General features: G+C 40.7%; 1 protein-coding gene across 3 annotated transcripts in view; it reads right to left on the reverse strand.

Annotated features, from left to right (window-relative positions):
• Window positions 1-2,546: 2,546 nt before the first annotated feature.
• Window positions 2,547-17,014, reverse strand: part of DEPTOR (DEP domain containing MTOR interacting protein) — a 163,004-nt gene continuing 148,536 nt past the window's right edge. For all 3 annotated transcript variants that reach the window (XM_007127703.3, XM_055091221.1, XM_055091222.1), the window contains one exon: window positions 2,547-2,849. In XM_007127703.3, coding sequence (XP_007127765.1) covers window positions 2,721-2,849 — 129 coding nt within the window. In that variant the 3' untranslated portion in view covers window positions 2,547-2,720. The remainder of the gene's footprint in view (window positions 2,850-17,014) is intronic.

A 17,014-nucleotide genomic window follows, 5' to 3' on the forward strand; every position in this document is an offset into this window, starting at 1 on the left:
GGTCCATGGGAATTTAGAGAAGGGCATCAATCCCAGAACTAGATTGCTGGCAAAGATTTCTCAGAGGTAATATCTAAGAATACCTAAGGGGAATTAATAAGACAGATTTTTCCAGGCAAAGAAGGAGAAAGAATAATATTCTAGGGAGGAGAAACTGCATGGGCAAAGGCTGCAGGGAGCTAGACCGGGGCCCTTTTGGGAGTGGAGCACTCACTTTAACTACAGGGTGAGGATGCCAGGGGTGGGCTGGGACTATAGCTAAGGTGAAGCTCTCTTGGCCTTAAACAGAATTGTCTGGCATTTGGACTTTAAGGGTGATGGGAGCCAAAGGAGGAATCAGTTCCATCCTCCCTTCCTGCTTTTCTTCCCTTCCTCCCTCCCTCCCTTCTTCCTTCCCTCCCTTCCTCCCTTCCTTCCTCCATCCCTTCCCTCCCTTCATCCATCCTTCCTTCCTTCCTCTTCCTTCCCTCCCTCCCTCCTTCCCTCCTTCCTTCACCTTAGTGTTCATTCAAGCAAAGATATCAATGCCACTCTCTGAATCAAAGAAATTTCACAGGCAGGAGGCTGTGTGTGACGTCAATAAAGGCAGCTGCCTCTCTGGTGCTTAGACTGGCTGAAGGGAAGTGGCATTATGCCGAGGTCCAAGACAATGGGTATTGGGACATGCATAAAGGACAGGTAGCAGCAAGAAGAAGGTGCCACGCCCAAAAGGCATTCCTCCTTCTTTTATCAGTTAATGAATACATGCAGACAGGACGCATTTAGGACTCATCTTTTAAAGATGTTACACATTTTTTTAAAGCCTAATGGTAAGGCTTCCCACTTACTAGTTGTGTGGCCTTGGGTATATGACTAAACTTTTTCTGAGTCCGTTTCCTCAGTTGTAAAATGGAGGTGATGACAACACTGACCTCACGGGTAAGGATAGGCAATGTATAGTTTTAGCACAGCACTGGGTACAGGATAAGCCCTCAACAGAAGGTCCCTAAATGTGGAAAGGCTGGGGAATGTAGGAGAGGGAGTAACATGGGCTTTAGCGTTAGATAAACTTGTGTTTGAATCCAGGCTCTATCACTTAGTAATTCTTGCAACTGTGTGAACATTTTAAAACTTGCTCAGACTTAGTTTTCAAGTCTGAAAAATGGGGGGCAGAATACCAACCTTGCTGGGTTGTGATGAGTATTAAAAGAGAGCACGTATGTAAAGTGCCATAGCACACAGCCTGGCACAACGTTTAAACGCACACACACACGGAGATGATAATACTTCTCAAATGTAGATCGACAGTATTAATGTTAGCCATCCTATATTACTTCAAAGTCCTATTCTCTGACTAAAGCTACAGATCAGAGAAGTTGGACTACCAGAAACATATATATGTGGTATCTTTAACACGGTATGTTCATTCCACCAGGACCATTACATTATGATAACCTATCACCAAAAAACGGCCAAGGTACAACATTCATATTTTGTTACTACATGATAAGAAAGGAACCTTGTCGTTCAGAATGCATTACATGAAAATAAGAGGAACTGAGAATTCCCTGATTCCCTAATTTGGCACTTTGAGGAGCTTCCTCTATACACCAAGCTCCAAAATGCATTCTCTTTGAGACTGAAAAAAGAAACACGCATATATACGAGTGAGCTGAAGAGCTACAACACAAGAAGTTGCTTTTGGTGAAAAATTATCCTGCCAAATAAGCAACATGTCATGTCCTTAGAATATGTCACACTAGAAAGCTAGTGAAAATTCAGGCCAATAAGGCAATTTAGTTTCAAGTTTTATCATATATGGGCCAAGTTCTAGAATACTTCACTTAAAAGGGGACAACTTCAAAGTGAAATCTTGCCAGAGGCAAGATTTTGAATTACATGTGTATATACAAACTTGTCTGTTTGGACATTCAACATATTCAGGATTATTTCTAGAAAGCTGCTGTTGCTGACTGATAGAACAAAATGATGTAGGCTCAGAAAGAGAAAAGAGAAAAGAGCACATAGTCTTAAGGAGTTATCTCCCTATCTACCCCACCCATACCATCATAAGGTTTTTGGTTTTTGACCAACACCATAACTGAAAACACATGTTAAGTGAAAAGTTGATACTAAAGGCAGGAAGTAAGAAAAAGTCAAAAATTTGATGGCTTTTAAGCACTGACTGATTTAGAACCTTCAAAATGCTAATTAACAAGGACTATTCCTTTGGATGTTGTTTCAATTTGAAATTTGGTGAAATCTAGATCCTCTAATAAACAGTTCCATGCTCATTTGGTGACAGTACAACTTAAAGTCTGTAAAAACTACTTTATTGACTCCTGTGAAGGGGATTTTAGCACATCGCCGTTTTGGCAAGAGAAGCATTTCAACAGCTTTCTGCAAACTAAGATATAAAACAATGGATGAGAACTGCAAATGGAAATTGAGTAAGGCAATGCTACTATGTAAAAAAAAATTCTCTTTCTCAAACTTTTTCTACACTGACGTAAGTCGTTTTTCTGTTGTTTTTTTTTTTTTAAAAAAGACGTACTACCCGGTTCTTCCACATTCAACGGGGAAACAGTGTGTGAAACTCAAATTAAGATGTGTATGTACGGAGAAAAGATCTGTATGTCCAAAGCCATCCAGGTACACAGAAGTCTTGTCATTGCAGAGCTTTGTGTTGTTCTGCCTTTGATCCTCCGCGGGCCACGGGATGGGCTGGGAGGGCTGCCCTCTCAGCACTCTAACTCCTCCATGACCTCCATCACAATCGTCCGTGGGCCCGTCAGAATCAGGTTGCTCACCGTCCGGTAGTCAACGTGCAGTACGTTAAGCCCATTTACAGAGACGACGAACTGACAGACCTAAAGGAAGGACAAAGAAAAAGCATCTCTTGAATTCCCTACTGGTCCAGGGGTTAGGACTCCCCGCATCCATCTGCAGCAACATGGAAGGACCTAGAGATTCTCCTACTGAGTGAAGCAAGTCAGACAGAGGAAGACAAGTATCATGAGATATCACTTACATGTGGAATCTAAAAAAAAGGGCCTACCATATGGCACAGAGAACTCTACTCAGTACTCTGTAATGACCTATACGGGGGAAAGAATCTAAAAAAAGAGTTGATATATGTATATGTATAACTGATTCACTTTGCTGTACAACAGAAACTAACACAACATTGTAAATCAACTATGCTCCAATAAAAATTTTAAAAAAAAATAAACTATGCATATTAAAAGAAAAAAAAAAGCATCCCTTAGAGCTCCTGGTTTTTCATAGACCTAGAATAAAGACATTGTGTATCTTTAACAGGTAACTTCCTACATTGGTACCCAAGTGTACCCAGCCAGCAACTGCAATTTAACAATTTCCAAGAAACTACTTTTCTTGGAAGGCAGTATAATAGAAAAAGCATTTGGTTTAGCGTTTTACCAACTTGGGTTTAAATCCTAACTCAGCAATTTACTAGCTTAAGCTAGGTATTTAAATTCCTGAGCTTCATTTCCCTCAGCTCTAAAATAGGAATGATTAATAATGATAATATCTACCTTATAAGCTTGTTGTAAGAATTAAATGAGGTCAAGGATGTAAAGCTTCTACTCCAGGGCTCTGAACCTATGGGGTACTCAATACCTTTTCATAATCACAGTGTTTGTGGCTGTTACTATTCATTTGGACTCAGTTTATAGCAAGATTCTATGTCCTCGTGTTCCCCAAACAGTCTTCTTTTACACCTATTATTCCTGCATGATTAATAGTTTCTCCTTTCACCTGCCATGGTGTCCCAGTTGAGATGATAAATTCCACACATTTCCCTATTTCCCATCCTTACGAAAATGGATAAGGCCAACAAAGGTCAGCTTTTAAACTAAGTGAGTATTAGTTTATGTATGATAGGACAGATAATTACAATAAAAAATTTAAAAAGCATTATTCGGTAATGAGCGGCCACTTTGGATGTGTCATAGTGAACATGATACTGATCACAGCTACTGCCTCAAACGGAGGGGCTTCTCTTGAGGTTGGTGGTGGCATCAGATGCTGGGTACTTTCCATTTAGCTGACACAGATTAACAGATGGTATATCTGCTGTGTGTCTGAAGAGTGCACACTGGACAGGAACGATTTGCTTATGTCACTCAAATAGATAAATGGAGAGATACACAGATCTCCAGCTGTTGGTGATAAGTACTTCTAATCAGCAAAACAGAATCAAACAGAATATAAATCTGTAAGGTGCTTGGCATATAGTAGGCACTGGTGGTGAGCTGAATGATACCCCCAACCCCCAAAGATGTCCATGTCCTAATCCCCGGAACCTGTGAATATATTAGTTGACATGGCGACAAGGAATTAAGGTTGCAGATGGAACTGGACTGCTAACCAGCTGATTTTAACACAGGGATTATCCAGGTGGGCCCAATGTAATCACAAGGGTACTTACAAGAAGGAGACAAAAAAGTCAAAGGCAGAATTAGGAGATGTGACCACAGAAGCAAGACTGATATGAGGAAGGGGCTAGGAGCTGAGGGATGCAGGTGGCCTCTAGAAGTTGAAAAAGGTAAGGAAATGGATTCTCCCCTCAGAACCTACAGAAGGAATGCAGACCTACTGATACCTTTATTTTAGACCTTTTACTCCAGAACTATAAGATAATAAATTTGCATTGTTTTAAGTTACCAAGTTTGTTCATTTGTTACAGCAGCAATAGAGATGAATAAAATAATCAATAAATATTCATTGTTGAATGAATAATGTATTAAGCAAAAAAAGCACAATTAGGATTGAGCCTGAAGGATTTCTGGCTTCTTATAAATTATTTCTTCATTTATTGGGAAAATAAGAAAATAAAAAGAGGGACTTCTCTGATGGCACAGTGGTTAAGAATCCACCTGCCAATGCAGGAGACACGATCCCTGGCCCGGGAAGATCCCACATGCTGCAGAGCAACTGAGCCCATGTGCCACAACTACTGAGCCTGTGCTCGAGAGCCTGAGAGCCACAACTACTGAGCCCGCGTGCTGCAACTACTGAAGCCTGCACGCCTAGAGCCCGTGCTCCGCAACAAGAGAAGCCACCGCAATGAGAAGCCTGCGCACCGCAACGAAGAGTAGCCCCCACTCGCCGCAACTAGAGAAAGGCCACGCGCAGCAACGAAGACCCAACACAGCCAAAAATTAAAATTAATTAATTAATTAATTAATTAAAGAAAAAGAAAGAAAAGAAGACAAAAGGGAAGGGACAGAAGAGGGGGAGAGAGGGGGAGGAAAGGAGATGGCTGAGGTTGATTAAGTTAATGAAGTTGTTCTCATGGCTGTTAGCTTCAAGCTTTAACCCGCCCCCTTCCTTGAGTGTACATAAGCTGCAGCTGTGGAGAAGTGTTATCGTTATCTTATAGGAAACCACTAGAAAAGAAAAACAAGAACCCACCAGAACTGGTTAGAACCAGCCAAATCCAAGATGGCAGAAGACCTGACCTTCAGGAGACCCTGAACCTCATTATACGCTCATTGTAATATGTTAGCATGCTAAATGACACACCCACCAATACCATTACAGTTGACAACTGCTATGACAACAACCAGAGGAATCCATATTAGGACTGAAAAGGGATGTTGCCCCAGTTCTGAGCAAACTACACGCCTGTTCTCCGAGAAGTAATGAATTCCCTCCCCCTAACCCCTCCCCTCTATATCAGCGGTATCCCAGCCCAAGTCTGGTGAGAAGGTGATTTGCAAACTAAGTTCCCGATTCTCCATTGTCTGGCCTCTGAATAAAGCTTGTGCTGTTTCTGTCTCAGCGTCGGTTTTGTTATTGGCTGTGGAATCCGAACGGACGAAGAACCTTCCCCGCAGAGGCAGGGGGTTCTGGCTAGGCCCAAGTGGGGGTCCGTCCAACCAATTCGGTAACAATGTGTCCCATAGCTGCTGTTCTCATCATCATACTTCTTTAAGTGTAATGTCTTAAGAATTAAGGTGCACACCTGCTCCCAATTATTTATTAATAAATTAATTTAGTGTTGACAACACCAAGAATGCGAAAATACTAAAACACTTGAAAATCACTGTTTCCTTTTATTGTTTTCTGAGTGGGTAATATCAATAGAAACTCAGACACCATATTAACAAATATAACAAATATGAAATATAAGTTACATGTTATATTTTAAATGTAAGTATGAAATAAAACACATAAAATACTGTATTAAGTCTAAAGATATCTATACCTATTACTTAGATAAACCAAAAGTGGAATGTATTAAAAGGGCAGCTGTGTATCTGTGGAAAAGATGAAGGATTTGGAATCCAATGGTATGTATTTAAGTCCTAGGCTCCTTTACTGGATGATCTTTTTTTTTTTTTGGCCGCATAGCTTGTGGGAATCTTAGTTCTCCGACTAGGAATCGAACCCAGGCCCTCGGCAGTAACAGCGAGGAGTCCTAATCACTGGACTGCCAGGGACTTCCCTGAATGATCTTAATAAAGTCATTTGCCTCTATGCCTCAATGACATCATCTACAAAAGAGAGGTAAAAACGCTTATCCTCACAGGTTCAAATGAATGAATTGAAAACCTTTTTGCAAATACCAAGCCCTACACCAATACTAGCTTCAATGAACTTCTTTCCCTTTAAAAATACCCACTTTTTTCAAGGTCACACGCAAAACAAAATGGAAAGTGGACAGTGGTGAGCACAGTGGTTATTTACTCAATAAACACTCGCTGTTGTCATAAGCCTCAATATTTTCCACTCCCCAACTTATAATACTATGGTGTCGTTCTACATAAGGAGACCGACCTCTGTTTTTCTTTTCCTGTTTCCACAAATCTGTCACCATGAATTGAGGGCACTTTTTTTTTTTTTTCCGTCAGAGCACATCTTGTACAGAATCAGCAGTTCTCAACCATGGTTGAAGCCGTACTCAGAATCAAGATCATGCATGCAGGTCAGAATCCATCCTGAAACAGGCTACAAGTGTAATTTGCAGGACAATTCAGCATGAATTCAATGTAGACATTTGCTGGAGTTTTGTGTTTTCTATTCCAGCATGCTCTTGAGCCAGAGAATGAGAGGAATTCCACCCCCACCCAACCCAGAGTGTTGACTTTAGACCCGGGTCCTTCTTTTCTCCAAAGGGATGAACAGCCTTTTTGTGTTGCCCAAGGAGAGTGCAGAAGTTGCCTGGTAAGCTCACACTCTAGCTAACCCTTCACGGGCTCCCAAAGATGAGACCTGTCTCTGCATCACTCAGGGCTCACCTGCAGCATTTAGTCTCGACCAGAATTGTATTCTCTCTCTCTCCCACATAGTGTTGGTTTCAATTGACCAACATTTAAAAATTAGACAATTTTCACATAAAAATCTAGATTCTGGCTTGTCTGGAACAATCTGAAGATCTAACAATACCAGGCCTAGATGGCCACTTGGCAATGGCTCCATAGGGGCTGCCCTATGGAGGAAGGGCACACGTTCTCTCATTTGCCATGGTCCTCACCACTTCCTGTTTTTCTTACACCTAGCTGAGAGACATTTGAGTCTGTGATCGCTGATCTGGGGCCACCAGAGAGAGAGCTTAAGAGAGGAAGGCTTGGTGCTTCAAAACTGAGGGACCCCAAATGTTTAACAGCTGATGAAAGGGGAAATAAAATTTGGTATATCCATACAAAGGAATATTATTCAGCAATAAAATGGAACCAACTACATGTTACGACATGGCTGAACCTGGAAAACATTCTGCTAAGTGAAAGAAGCCAGACCCAGCTCTGACTCAGCCAGGCGATCACAAGGTAAACAATAGATACACTTACAACCGTTCTGTTTTTCACTTTCAATACAGTATTCCATAAATTTTAAGAGATAGTCAACACTCTATTACAAAACAGGATTTGTGTTAGATGATTTTGCCCAGCTGTAGGCTAATATAAATGTTCTGAGCATGTTTAAAATAAGATAGACTAAGCTATGATGTTCCCTAGGTTAAGTGTATTAAATGCATTTTTGACTTACAGATATTTTCAATTTACAATGGGTTTATCAGGATGGAACCCCATCATTGGTCATCTAGTTCTCCAGACCTGCCTTTGATTCTCTTACATTCTTGATATCCTTCTGATCAATTTCTTTTTCTTTCTTTCTTTTTTTTTTTCTTAATGATAGCTGGTTTCTGTCATTGGCAACCCATGTTCATCCATACAATCCTTAAGAACAAACTGAATATCAGAGAGGTTAAGTTATTTGCTCAAGGGCACACCGCTAAGTGCCTCATCTGGAATTTGAACTCCATGACTCTACAGCCTGACAGAAATACAAATTTATAAAGTAAATATGCAAGTTCTGAGGAATGCAGAGAATAGTGGAAAACAAGTGTTTTCTCTCTTGGCTTTAACTGTGAATTAAACAGTCTGGGTTCGCTTAAATACCTTGTGATGTTGAGGTTTAGGTTCTTCCAACTTCATCAAGAAGGTTTTCGCTCAGTTAAGGTTGGGCTGCTATTTGCGTCACTTAAAATCCTCAGCAGTATGTAAATTTGGACATTTATTTCAATTTTTTTTCCTTGGATGAGGCAAGGAAAAAAAGAAAGGCCTTTCAAACACTTATCATGCTTATATTCAAGGTAGTAATTTTAGAATCAGGCTGTTGGAAAGACGTCATCTCTCCCTAAGTGGTCCCAACAACAGCTGTGGTTCCAGCAGTTCCAATATCCTGTTACGAAAAATGTGCAAAATGATCTAGAAATGCAGGTATTACTATGTAATGTATTCAGTTTTAATGGACTTTGAATTAGCATCGATGGTACACTATGTTCTGAAAATCAACACACAAGCAACAAGAGGAAGCACACGGCCTGGGGGAAAATTATTTCTCTACTATATTAAAAAGCACAAACACACAGAACATGTGATGACCTCTGAATAGATCTACCTTAGATACCTATTACCTCCTATCTGGGGTGGGGGACTTAGATGCCACCCGGAGGGTGGTAATGAGAATTCGAGTGAGGCTGTGATGCTTTTCTTCTTATAATTCTCTTTCTCAGATTTGTTTTCAAAGATTTGAATGCCATTCCCTCATGTCCCCAGTTCGCTGAAAAGAGCTGTCATGAACTCCTATAGCTGCTTTGAACTCGTCTCCTACAAAAAGGAGGGTCCCTTCACTTTAGAAAGATGTAGAGGACATTATCCTTAATGAAAGGGAAGAACCAAGCCTTCGTAAGTCATGGGTAAATGATGTCTCTGAGCATCCGGGCAGTGAAGAAAAGGCCTAAAAACCAGAGTAGGTCCAATAAGAGTTAACAAGAAGAGGCGGGCAGGACTCATACGTTTCAGGGTGTGATCACATTGGGATAAACACCTAGGCTGAACTCCAGGCTTCTTCCTGATAAGGAGCCAAAGCGACTAAATAATCTTGCCTCTAATCGCTCTCCCTGAGCCAGTGCTGGCAGCTGTACACCAACCCTCTGAACAGATTGAGCGCCCGTGGGATGATGCAATTGCACATTAGTTCTTGTATGGCTGGAGTTCCATCACAATCATTTGATTGTTTCAACCAAAGTGGGAGTGAGACTGAGGAGAAACACTACACCTATGATTACCTAAGTGTCTTCTCACTGCCATGGAAATCTGTATTCACCAAGTCACTTGCATCCCTGAAATGGCTGCATTCATGTGAAAGCTACTCTAGCTTTTCCCTATTTTTTTTTTCTTCTTTCTGATCTTGAAGGAGAAAGAAGGATTGGAAGGTAAGGCTGCTTCAGGCTCTCCCTGAAAATAATAAAACATTTAGCAAGACAGAGACCAAGGCAGATAAAATTTCGGAGACAGAAAGAGTCATAAGGAGGAAAAAGATAGACCCAGACAGATACAGAAAATAATCAGGAAGGGCTGAGTCCTGGTGAGTAGGAGACGGAAGCTTGTCCAATCAAACGATAAAGAAAGCAGAACCAAGATATTAAGGGCAAGTTAATACTTAAATTCTTAATCAAGTAGAACCCTCAGATGTATTCTAGAGATCACCCTAACCAAGCTCCCACTAAAAGTAGAACTCTCCTCTACAAATCCCTGCCAGGCAACCAACCTATCTTACTCGAATGCTTCGTATGACAGGAAATGCACTAATTAATGAGGAAGCTTATTTTGAGCCAGTTTCAGCTACACATTCAGTCAACATTATTTAAACCATTTTCCCTGTTCAGTGCCTACGTGAAAAGCGTATCCAAATATAAAACAGTGGCTCTCAAACTGTAGCGCAAATATAAGTCACCTTTGAGGGCTTGTTGAAAATGTGAATTCTCAGACGTTACCCAAGACCTACCAAATCCAACTTTTCAGGGGGTGGGTCCCAAGAATCTGCACTTTCATTAAGCATATCAGGTGATTCTGCTACAGCACAATGTTGAAAAACCAATGCTATAAAGTATCCACCAGAATTTTTTGTACCAAAAGTTAATGTGCTCACCCCAATCCTGTTAGTATTGTGATAATACACTCTATGGTTTGAGAATTAACCACCTCAAACACAAGAAGGGGGCTGATATTTCAGATTTTATTAAAATTATTACTTGCCTGAAGTCTATTTCATTTTTAGAGCCAAATTTTGCTATCTTCTAGACTTTAAAATTAATAATAACAATGTATAAAATGCTTAAGTTTAGAACTATTATCAGAGATAATATCCAAATTGCTCAAAATGCAATACCCCAAATAACCAAACCTGCTGCCATGTTACCACACATATTTTTAAAGCCATGTGTGAGCCACCAATGTCAACTGTTAATGTGGCAAATACAGCCCACAACCAGACCTGCTAAGAATGAAGCCTGAGGCTTTTTGACAGCCAAAGTATCCAAAGTAAAAGAAGACGGAGGGTGAACCAGTTTAACAAAAGTCGTGAGTAGATTAAGAAATATTTGAAAGCTGCTGAAGTTTAGAAAGAAAAAAGGTATATTTTGATTGTTCCTATTTCTTTAAACTTTGCTCCAAATCATACACCATGGCTTTCATAATCTGACATAAGAAGCTGTGAAAGCAATAGCATAAGTATTTAAATAGAGAACTACCTTTTTATGGATGATTTTTAATTTCTTTTCTTTGTTATCCACCCTGGGAAAGCCTAGCCATTTGATCCACATACCTGGACCACTTCTCAGGTTACAACTTGCCAGTCAGAATGGGCAGTGCTCTAATTGCTAACGGGACCACCTAATATTTTGCCAAAGTTCTTTACATGTGTAATCTCATTTAAAATTCCCAACATACCCTATGAGGCAGGTATGATTATTATTATTATTGTTATTATTATTTACATCTCACAGTCGAGGGTACAGAGAAATAAAGTAACTGGCCCAAGTTCACAAAGCTAGTAAGTGGTGGAGCCCAGATTTTGACTCCAAACTTGTACACTTAAGCCCTAGGCTACCTTGCCTCCCAAGTAATAGATAATCAGCTCCCCTAAAACTGGCACTGACACCACATGGATAAACACCTCAGTATGGTATCTAAGCACCTCACACACACAGTGAAGATTCTTAAGAACACTGCATTTGATTTTTCCTTCTATGATCCTTGAAAAATAGAATAATGCTCACTTCATCATCATCATTATCAGGGAAGAAAATGATGGAGAATGGTAAGGGGGCATTTTTTACTTTTAAGAATAACTCAGGCTCTGGGCTTCCCTGGTGGCACAGTGGTTGAGAGTCCACCTGCCAGTGCAGGGTACATGGGTTTGTTCCCTGGTCCGGGAGGATCCCACGTGCCACGGAGCAACTGAGCCCATACACCACAGCTGCTGAGCTTGCACTCTGGAGCCCGCGAGCCATGGCTGCTGAGACCGCGTGTCACAACTACTGAAGCCCAAGCGCCTAGAGCCCGTGCTCTGCAACAAGAGAGGCCACTGTAATGAGAAGCCTGTGCACTGCAACGAAGAGTAGCCCCTGCTTGTTGCAACCGGAGAAAGCCCGCGCACAGCAACGAAGACCCAACGCAGCCAAAAATAAATTAATTAAATAAATAAATTTTAAAAAAAGAATAACTCAGGCTAATCTTTACCTCTGGGCTAGACCTGGCAGGTCTTATTATCCTCAACCAAAGTTTAAAAACCATGTTTATTTATAACTCTTCTGCTAGAGTGAGGTGAATGTTAATGATTCCTGAATGAATATTTTAAAGGTACCAGGAGGAAGGACATAACACAAGTAGAGGATTGTATAATTACCTTGGTAACAATGCTGCATATAATTCAGCCAGCAAACTCCCCCAAGGCAATCACCATTTGTCATGGTGATTACATCACCTAATCTGTGCCTTTAACTGGCATTACCAATTCCACTCACATTCCTTTTTTGTTGTTGCAATCTTTGCTTCACAATAGAAACAGGACAGCAGAAGATTCAATATACCATCTGTCTTCTGTAGGTGGGTGAGAAAGTTGGTATCAGGTGATCAACACAGCATGGGTGTTGCCAAGTTCAATGTGAGGCACCCTTCACTTGTCTATAAAGCTTGGCTTATTCACAGCAAAAACAGACTTCCTAAAAAGTGTATCTCCAGGGATACACTCATTCTCTCCTTCCTTCCTGCCTCCCCAGTGAGGATCTCCCCAAGGGTAAATTAAGCATAGAGCAATGGAGAAAGCACTGGATTAGGAGTCAGGAGAGAAATTCTAGTCTCAGCTCTGCACCCAAAGAGCTGAATCATTTTGAACATGCTGTTTCACTTCTCCAAGCATTAGTTCGTCATCTGATCAACTGGTCTGCAAAAAAATGTATATTTATTAGAGACTTTAAAGCACCTTTCAGCTCTAAAATTCAATGAGAAAAAAATAACTTCTATTAATTAGTGATTGCACAACATTTACTATTAATAACTGGTTACTTAGGTGCCAAGAACTAGGTCAGGAGTTTGCTTACGTTACATTTGCAAAGGAGACATTATTTTTAGATATGTAAACTGAAGTTCAGAAGCGTACAAATGAAGAAGTGTAAGATGAATCTCTCAGGCACTTAAGTGTTTTCAATATGTAAATAACAACAACAAAGGTCTAAAAGACATATTATAAAGCTACAGTCTATTATTATAGTCTATAAGATGGTGGTAGTATTAGTATAGGTATATAGACCAACGCAACAGAATCAAAAGTCCAGAAACTGGACCCCTACACGTGGGCTTATGACGAAGTCAGCATTGAAGAAAAGGACATTTTATAATGTACAAGGTTCAATCCATCAGGAAGATACAAAAATTATAAACATATACACCTAACAAGTATATATATCAAGCACAAACACAAAATGTATATGCCGAACAAAAAAAGCCGCCAAATACATGAAGCCAAATGCACAGAATTCAAAGGATAGACAATTCAATAATAGTTGGAGACGATTCTGCTCCACTTTCAATAAAGGATAGAACAATTACTCTAGTTAAATGTAACATATACGCATAACTTATGACCTAGCAATTTCACTCCTAGATATGTACCCAATATGATGACTGCAATATGATAAATTTATATAAATTTCAGCAGTAGACAACTAGTCCATGGTCTTAGAATTCCTAGGTAGTAGTTGCACTAGTAATTTACTTTGTAATATAGTTTGAGATGTGCATGAATAATTTGTACATTTTTTATAGAGTGCAATAAAATTTTTTTAACTCTCACTTTTATAATTTACTAGTTATGTGACTTTAGCCAAGTTCCAAATTCTCTGAGTTATACTTTACGCATCTGCAAAATGGGGATCGTGTTTATTATGAGGATCAAATCTGATTAAGTACTAAGCCCAGTGTTTAATACCAGCGAATGCTACATAAATATTTGTTTTTCTCTTCTGTCCCTCTTCCTGCGCAACCTCTCCCTCCAAAAGAGCCCAATGGATGCAGATTGTTGAAAGGGAGACAAACCATTGCATGGGTCCACATCCAGGAAGCCAGTTTGGGTTCTGGTTTGGGAAATGGAAATAGATGTCAAGTTGCAGTTATTCATTCAGATAAGAAATTTTAAATACACATACTTATTTTAAATGGTAAATTTAAATGGAGGATAAATTAGGAGGTTGGGATTAACATATACACACTACCATACATAAAATAGATACCAAAATAGACCCACTGTATAGCACAAGGAACTCTACTCAATATTTTGTAATAACCTATAAGGGAAGAGAATCGCTGTGCAATATTCCTGAAACTAACATGCTATTGTAAATCAACTATACTTCAATAAAAAAATAAAAAGAAAAAAACTTGTTTTTGTTTTTTTGGCCATGTGGCATGCGGGATGAGGGATCTTAGTTCCCTAACCAGGGATCGAACCCATGCCCCCTGCAGTGGAAGCACAGTCTTAACCACTGGACCGCCACGGAAATCCCAAAAGAAAATTTTTTTAAAAAGAAAAATTTTTTTAAACCCATAAAAATAAAAAAAACAATACAGGGTGATAGGAGAGAATTTTTCCCAATCCAAGAGAACCCTATAAGGATAGAGCATCCAGGAGCCACAGTGAATAATCATCATGATCTTAAAGTAAACAGAGCAGTGGAATTCAGTTAAAGAATCTCTGCTCCTGTCCCTAAGATATTCACTTTAACAAAGTTGCTTCAGAACTGAAGTAGTTGTAGAGTGTAGCTAGACTCATGGATGGTCCTTGAACAAAATATTAGACAGAGACATAAGCTGACTCAAGATTTGTTATTTACATCTATGGAATGAGTTTCTTTCATCCATAGAATGCTTTATGTTTACCCACATACTCAGATTCAGCAAGGGATACCACTTAGGAGTTCTGGACATTCCTGGAGTAAATAAGTTGTGTGTGTGCTTATTGCATAACAGCCCTGACAGCAGAACACTGTTCTTGGGGAAGAAAAAAAAAAAGAAAGAAAATTTGCAGCTGTATGTTCAGTTCCATAAATCTCTCCACCAAATATGCAACTGGCTAGAGAGTGACTGGTGTGGGAGGAGGCAGAGATGCCGTTCTTGGATAAACACAGGATTTGCTCTCCAGAGAATTACCGTCTTCCTCTAAACTTTATGCATTTTAAGCATGCTATGTGGCTATGTGGTGTCCCCAAAGAACAGACTGCACAATTAGCCTTGAAGAAAAGCCAACTGTGTGTCAGAATGACTTTCTTTCACAACAAAACAGCGGCAACAACAAAAAACAACTCTAAAGAATTTCTGTTGCAAATTGAGAAATCAAAGTGCCTGCTGGTTTCAAACAGAATCTGCTCGCTCCCAGCCCAAATCGACCAAAGGTCTGTTTCAGATCCAGGATCAGCCTTGGTCCACTTTGCTCAGTCGGGGGTGCTGGTGGTGTCATGTCAGTCATGGGGAGGCGGGAGTGTAGTGCACTTAAAGGAGGGGGCGTTAGGAGGAACTCAGGTTCAGTCCAGAGAACTTGGATTCCCAAAGTTAGGATGAACGTTTGCCTTCCTGGCGATTCTCTCTAGGGACGTGTGTTAGATTGAATAGAGGATTTGTAGCCTACCCTGGTGGTTCTGTCACCTTCCTACAAGCAGTTCATGACTGCACTGGGACTGCGTCCAAGGTCTGCTTGTGCTAAGGACAGACAGCATGCCGTTGATCTGGTGCTTTCCCGAGGTTCTAAGAAGTGGTCAGGCACCGAAGAGAAGCAGCACAGACACATTATAACCACAGATTCCTTGGACTTCCTTTACTACTGAAGGAATCTGTTACCGGGGAGCCTTTATACCACAGGGGATATGCAAATTATCACTCCTACCAATTCCCCCCACTCAGACTTGGGTGCCCCTTGTCAATACAGGAAGTTTCTTAGAATTGCCCGTATTTGCAGACTGGGGCTCCCAAAAGCAGGAGACATGCTCTGAACACGTGTATTAAACTCCCACAGGAGTGACGGCCAAAAGGAAAAAGGCTCCAGAAGGTCAGACTTCCTCCCTGACCCCAAATTCTCTCCTCCACAAGAAACTATCACTCAATTAGCAGTTTGCCCTTAGAATGTTTATTATTAGCCATTTGACACCCAGAAATTATTATGCTTTTTTTCTGGATTATACTAAAACGTAATATCAACATGAAGCTCGAAGCTTCTTTTTTTTTTAATGGAAATGCATTTCTTTTATTTATTTATTTTACTTTTCTTTTGGTTGTGTTGGGTCTTCGTTTCTGTGCGAGGGCTTTCTCTAGTTGTGGCAAGCGGGGGCCACTCTTCATCGTGGTGCGCGGGCCTCTCACTATCGCGGCCTCTCTTGTTGCGGGGCACAAGCTCCAGATGCGCAGGCTCGGTAGTTGTGGCTCGCGGGCCTAGTTGCTCCGCGGCATGTGGCATCTTCCCAGACCAGGGCTCGAACCCGTGTCCCCTGCATTAGCAGGCAGATTCTCAACCACTGCGCCACCAGGGAAGCCCTAAAATGTAATATTAATATACGCAAGATTTCCTCTCTTTTTTTAGAATTAATTTATTTATTTTTGGCTTAGTCGGGTTTAAGTTGCGGCACACAGGGTCTTTCATTGCGGTGGGCGGGCTTCTCTCTAGCTGTTGTGCGTGGGCTCCAGAGCTCGCAAGCTCAGAATTTACAGCACGTGGGCTCTCTAGTTGTGGTGCAGGGGGTTAGTTGCCCTGTGGCATGTGGGATCTTAGTTCCCCAACCAGGGATCGAACCCACGTCCCCTGCATTGGAAGGCAGATTCTTAACCACTGGACCACCAGGGAAGTCCCTCCAAGATTTTCAAAGATAGATTACTTAATGAGATACAGAACACATTAAGGTTATATATCAGACAAAAAATTGTATTATAACTGTTTTCACAAATGCAATACATTTTTTAATATATTATTTTAATCATAAGAGGAGACTTGTTGTGTGTTGATGACACTTTCTAGCTTTGAAAAGTGAGCCAAAGTCTCGTTTCCTTTATTTTACCTCCAAGGTGGTGCTGCTCTGATCTGGGCTAAGAACAAAATGTCTGTGTGTGGGGCTTCCGTGGTGGTGCAGTGATTGAGAGTCCGCCTGCCGATGCAGGGGACACGGGTTCATGCCCCGGTC

The sequence above is a fragment of the Physeter macrocephalus genome, chromosome 15 (genome assembly GCF_002837175.3).
Source record: "Physeter macrocephalus isolate SW-GA chromosome 15, ASM283717v5, whole genome shotgun sequence".
Classification (NCBI taxonomy): domain Eukaryota; kingdom Metazoa; phylum Chordata; class Mammalia; order Artiodactyla; family Physeteridae; genus Physeter; species Physeter macrocephalus.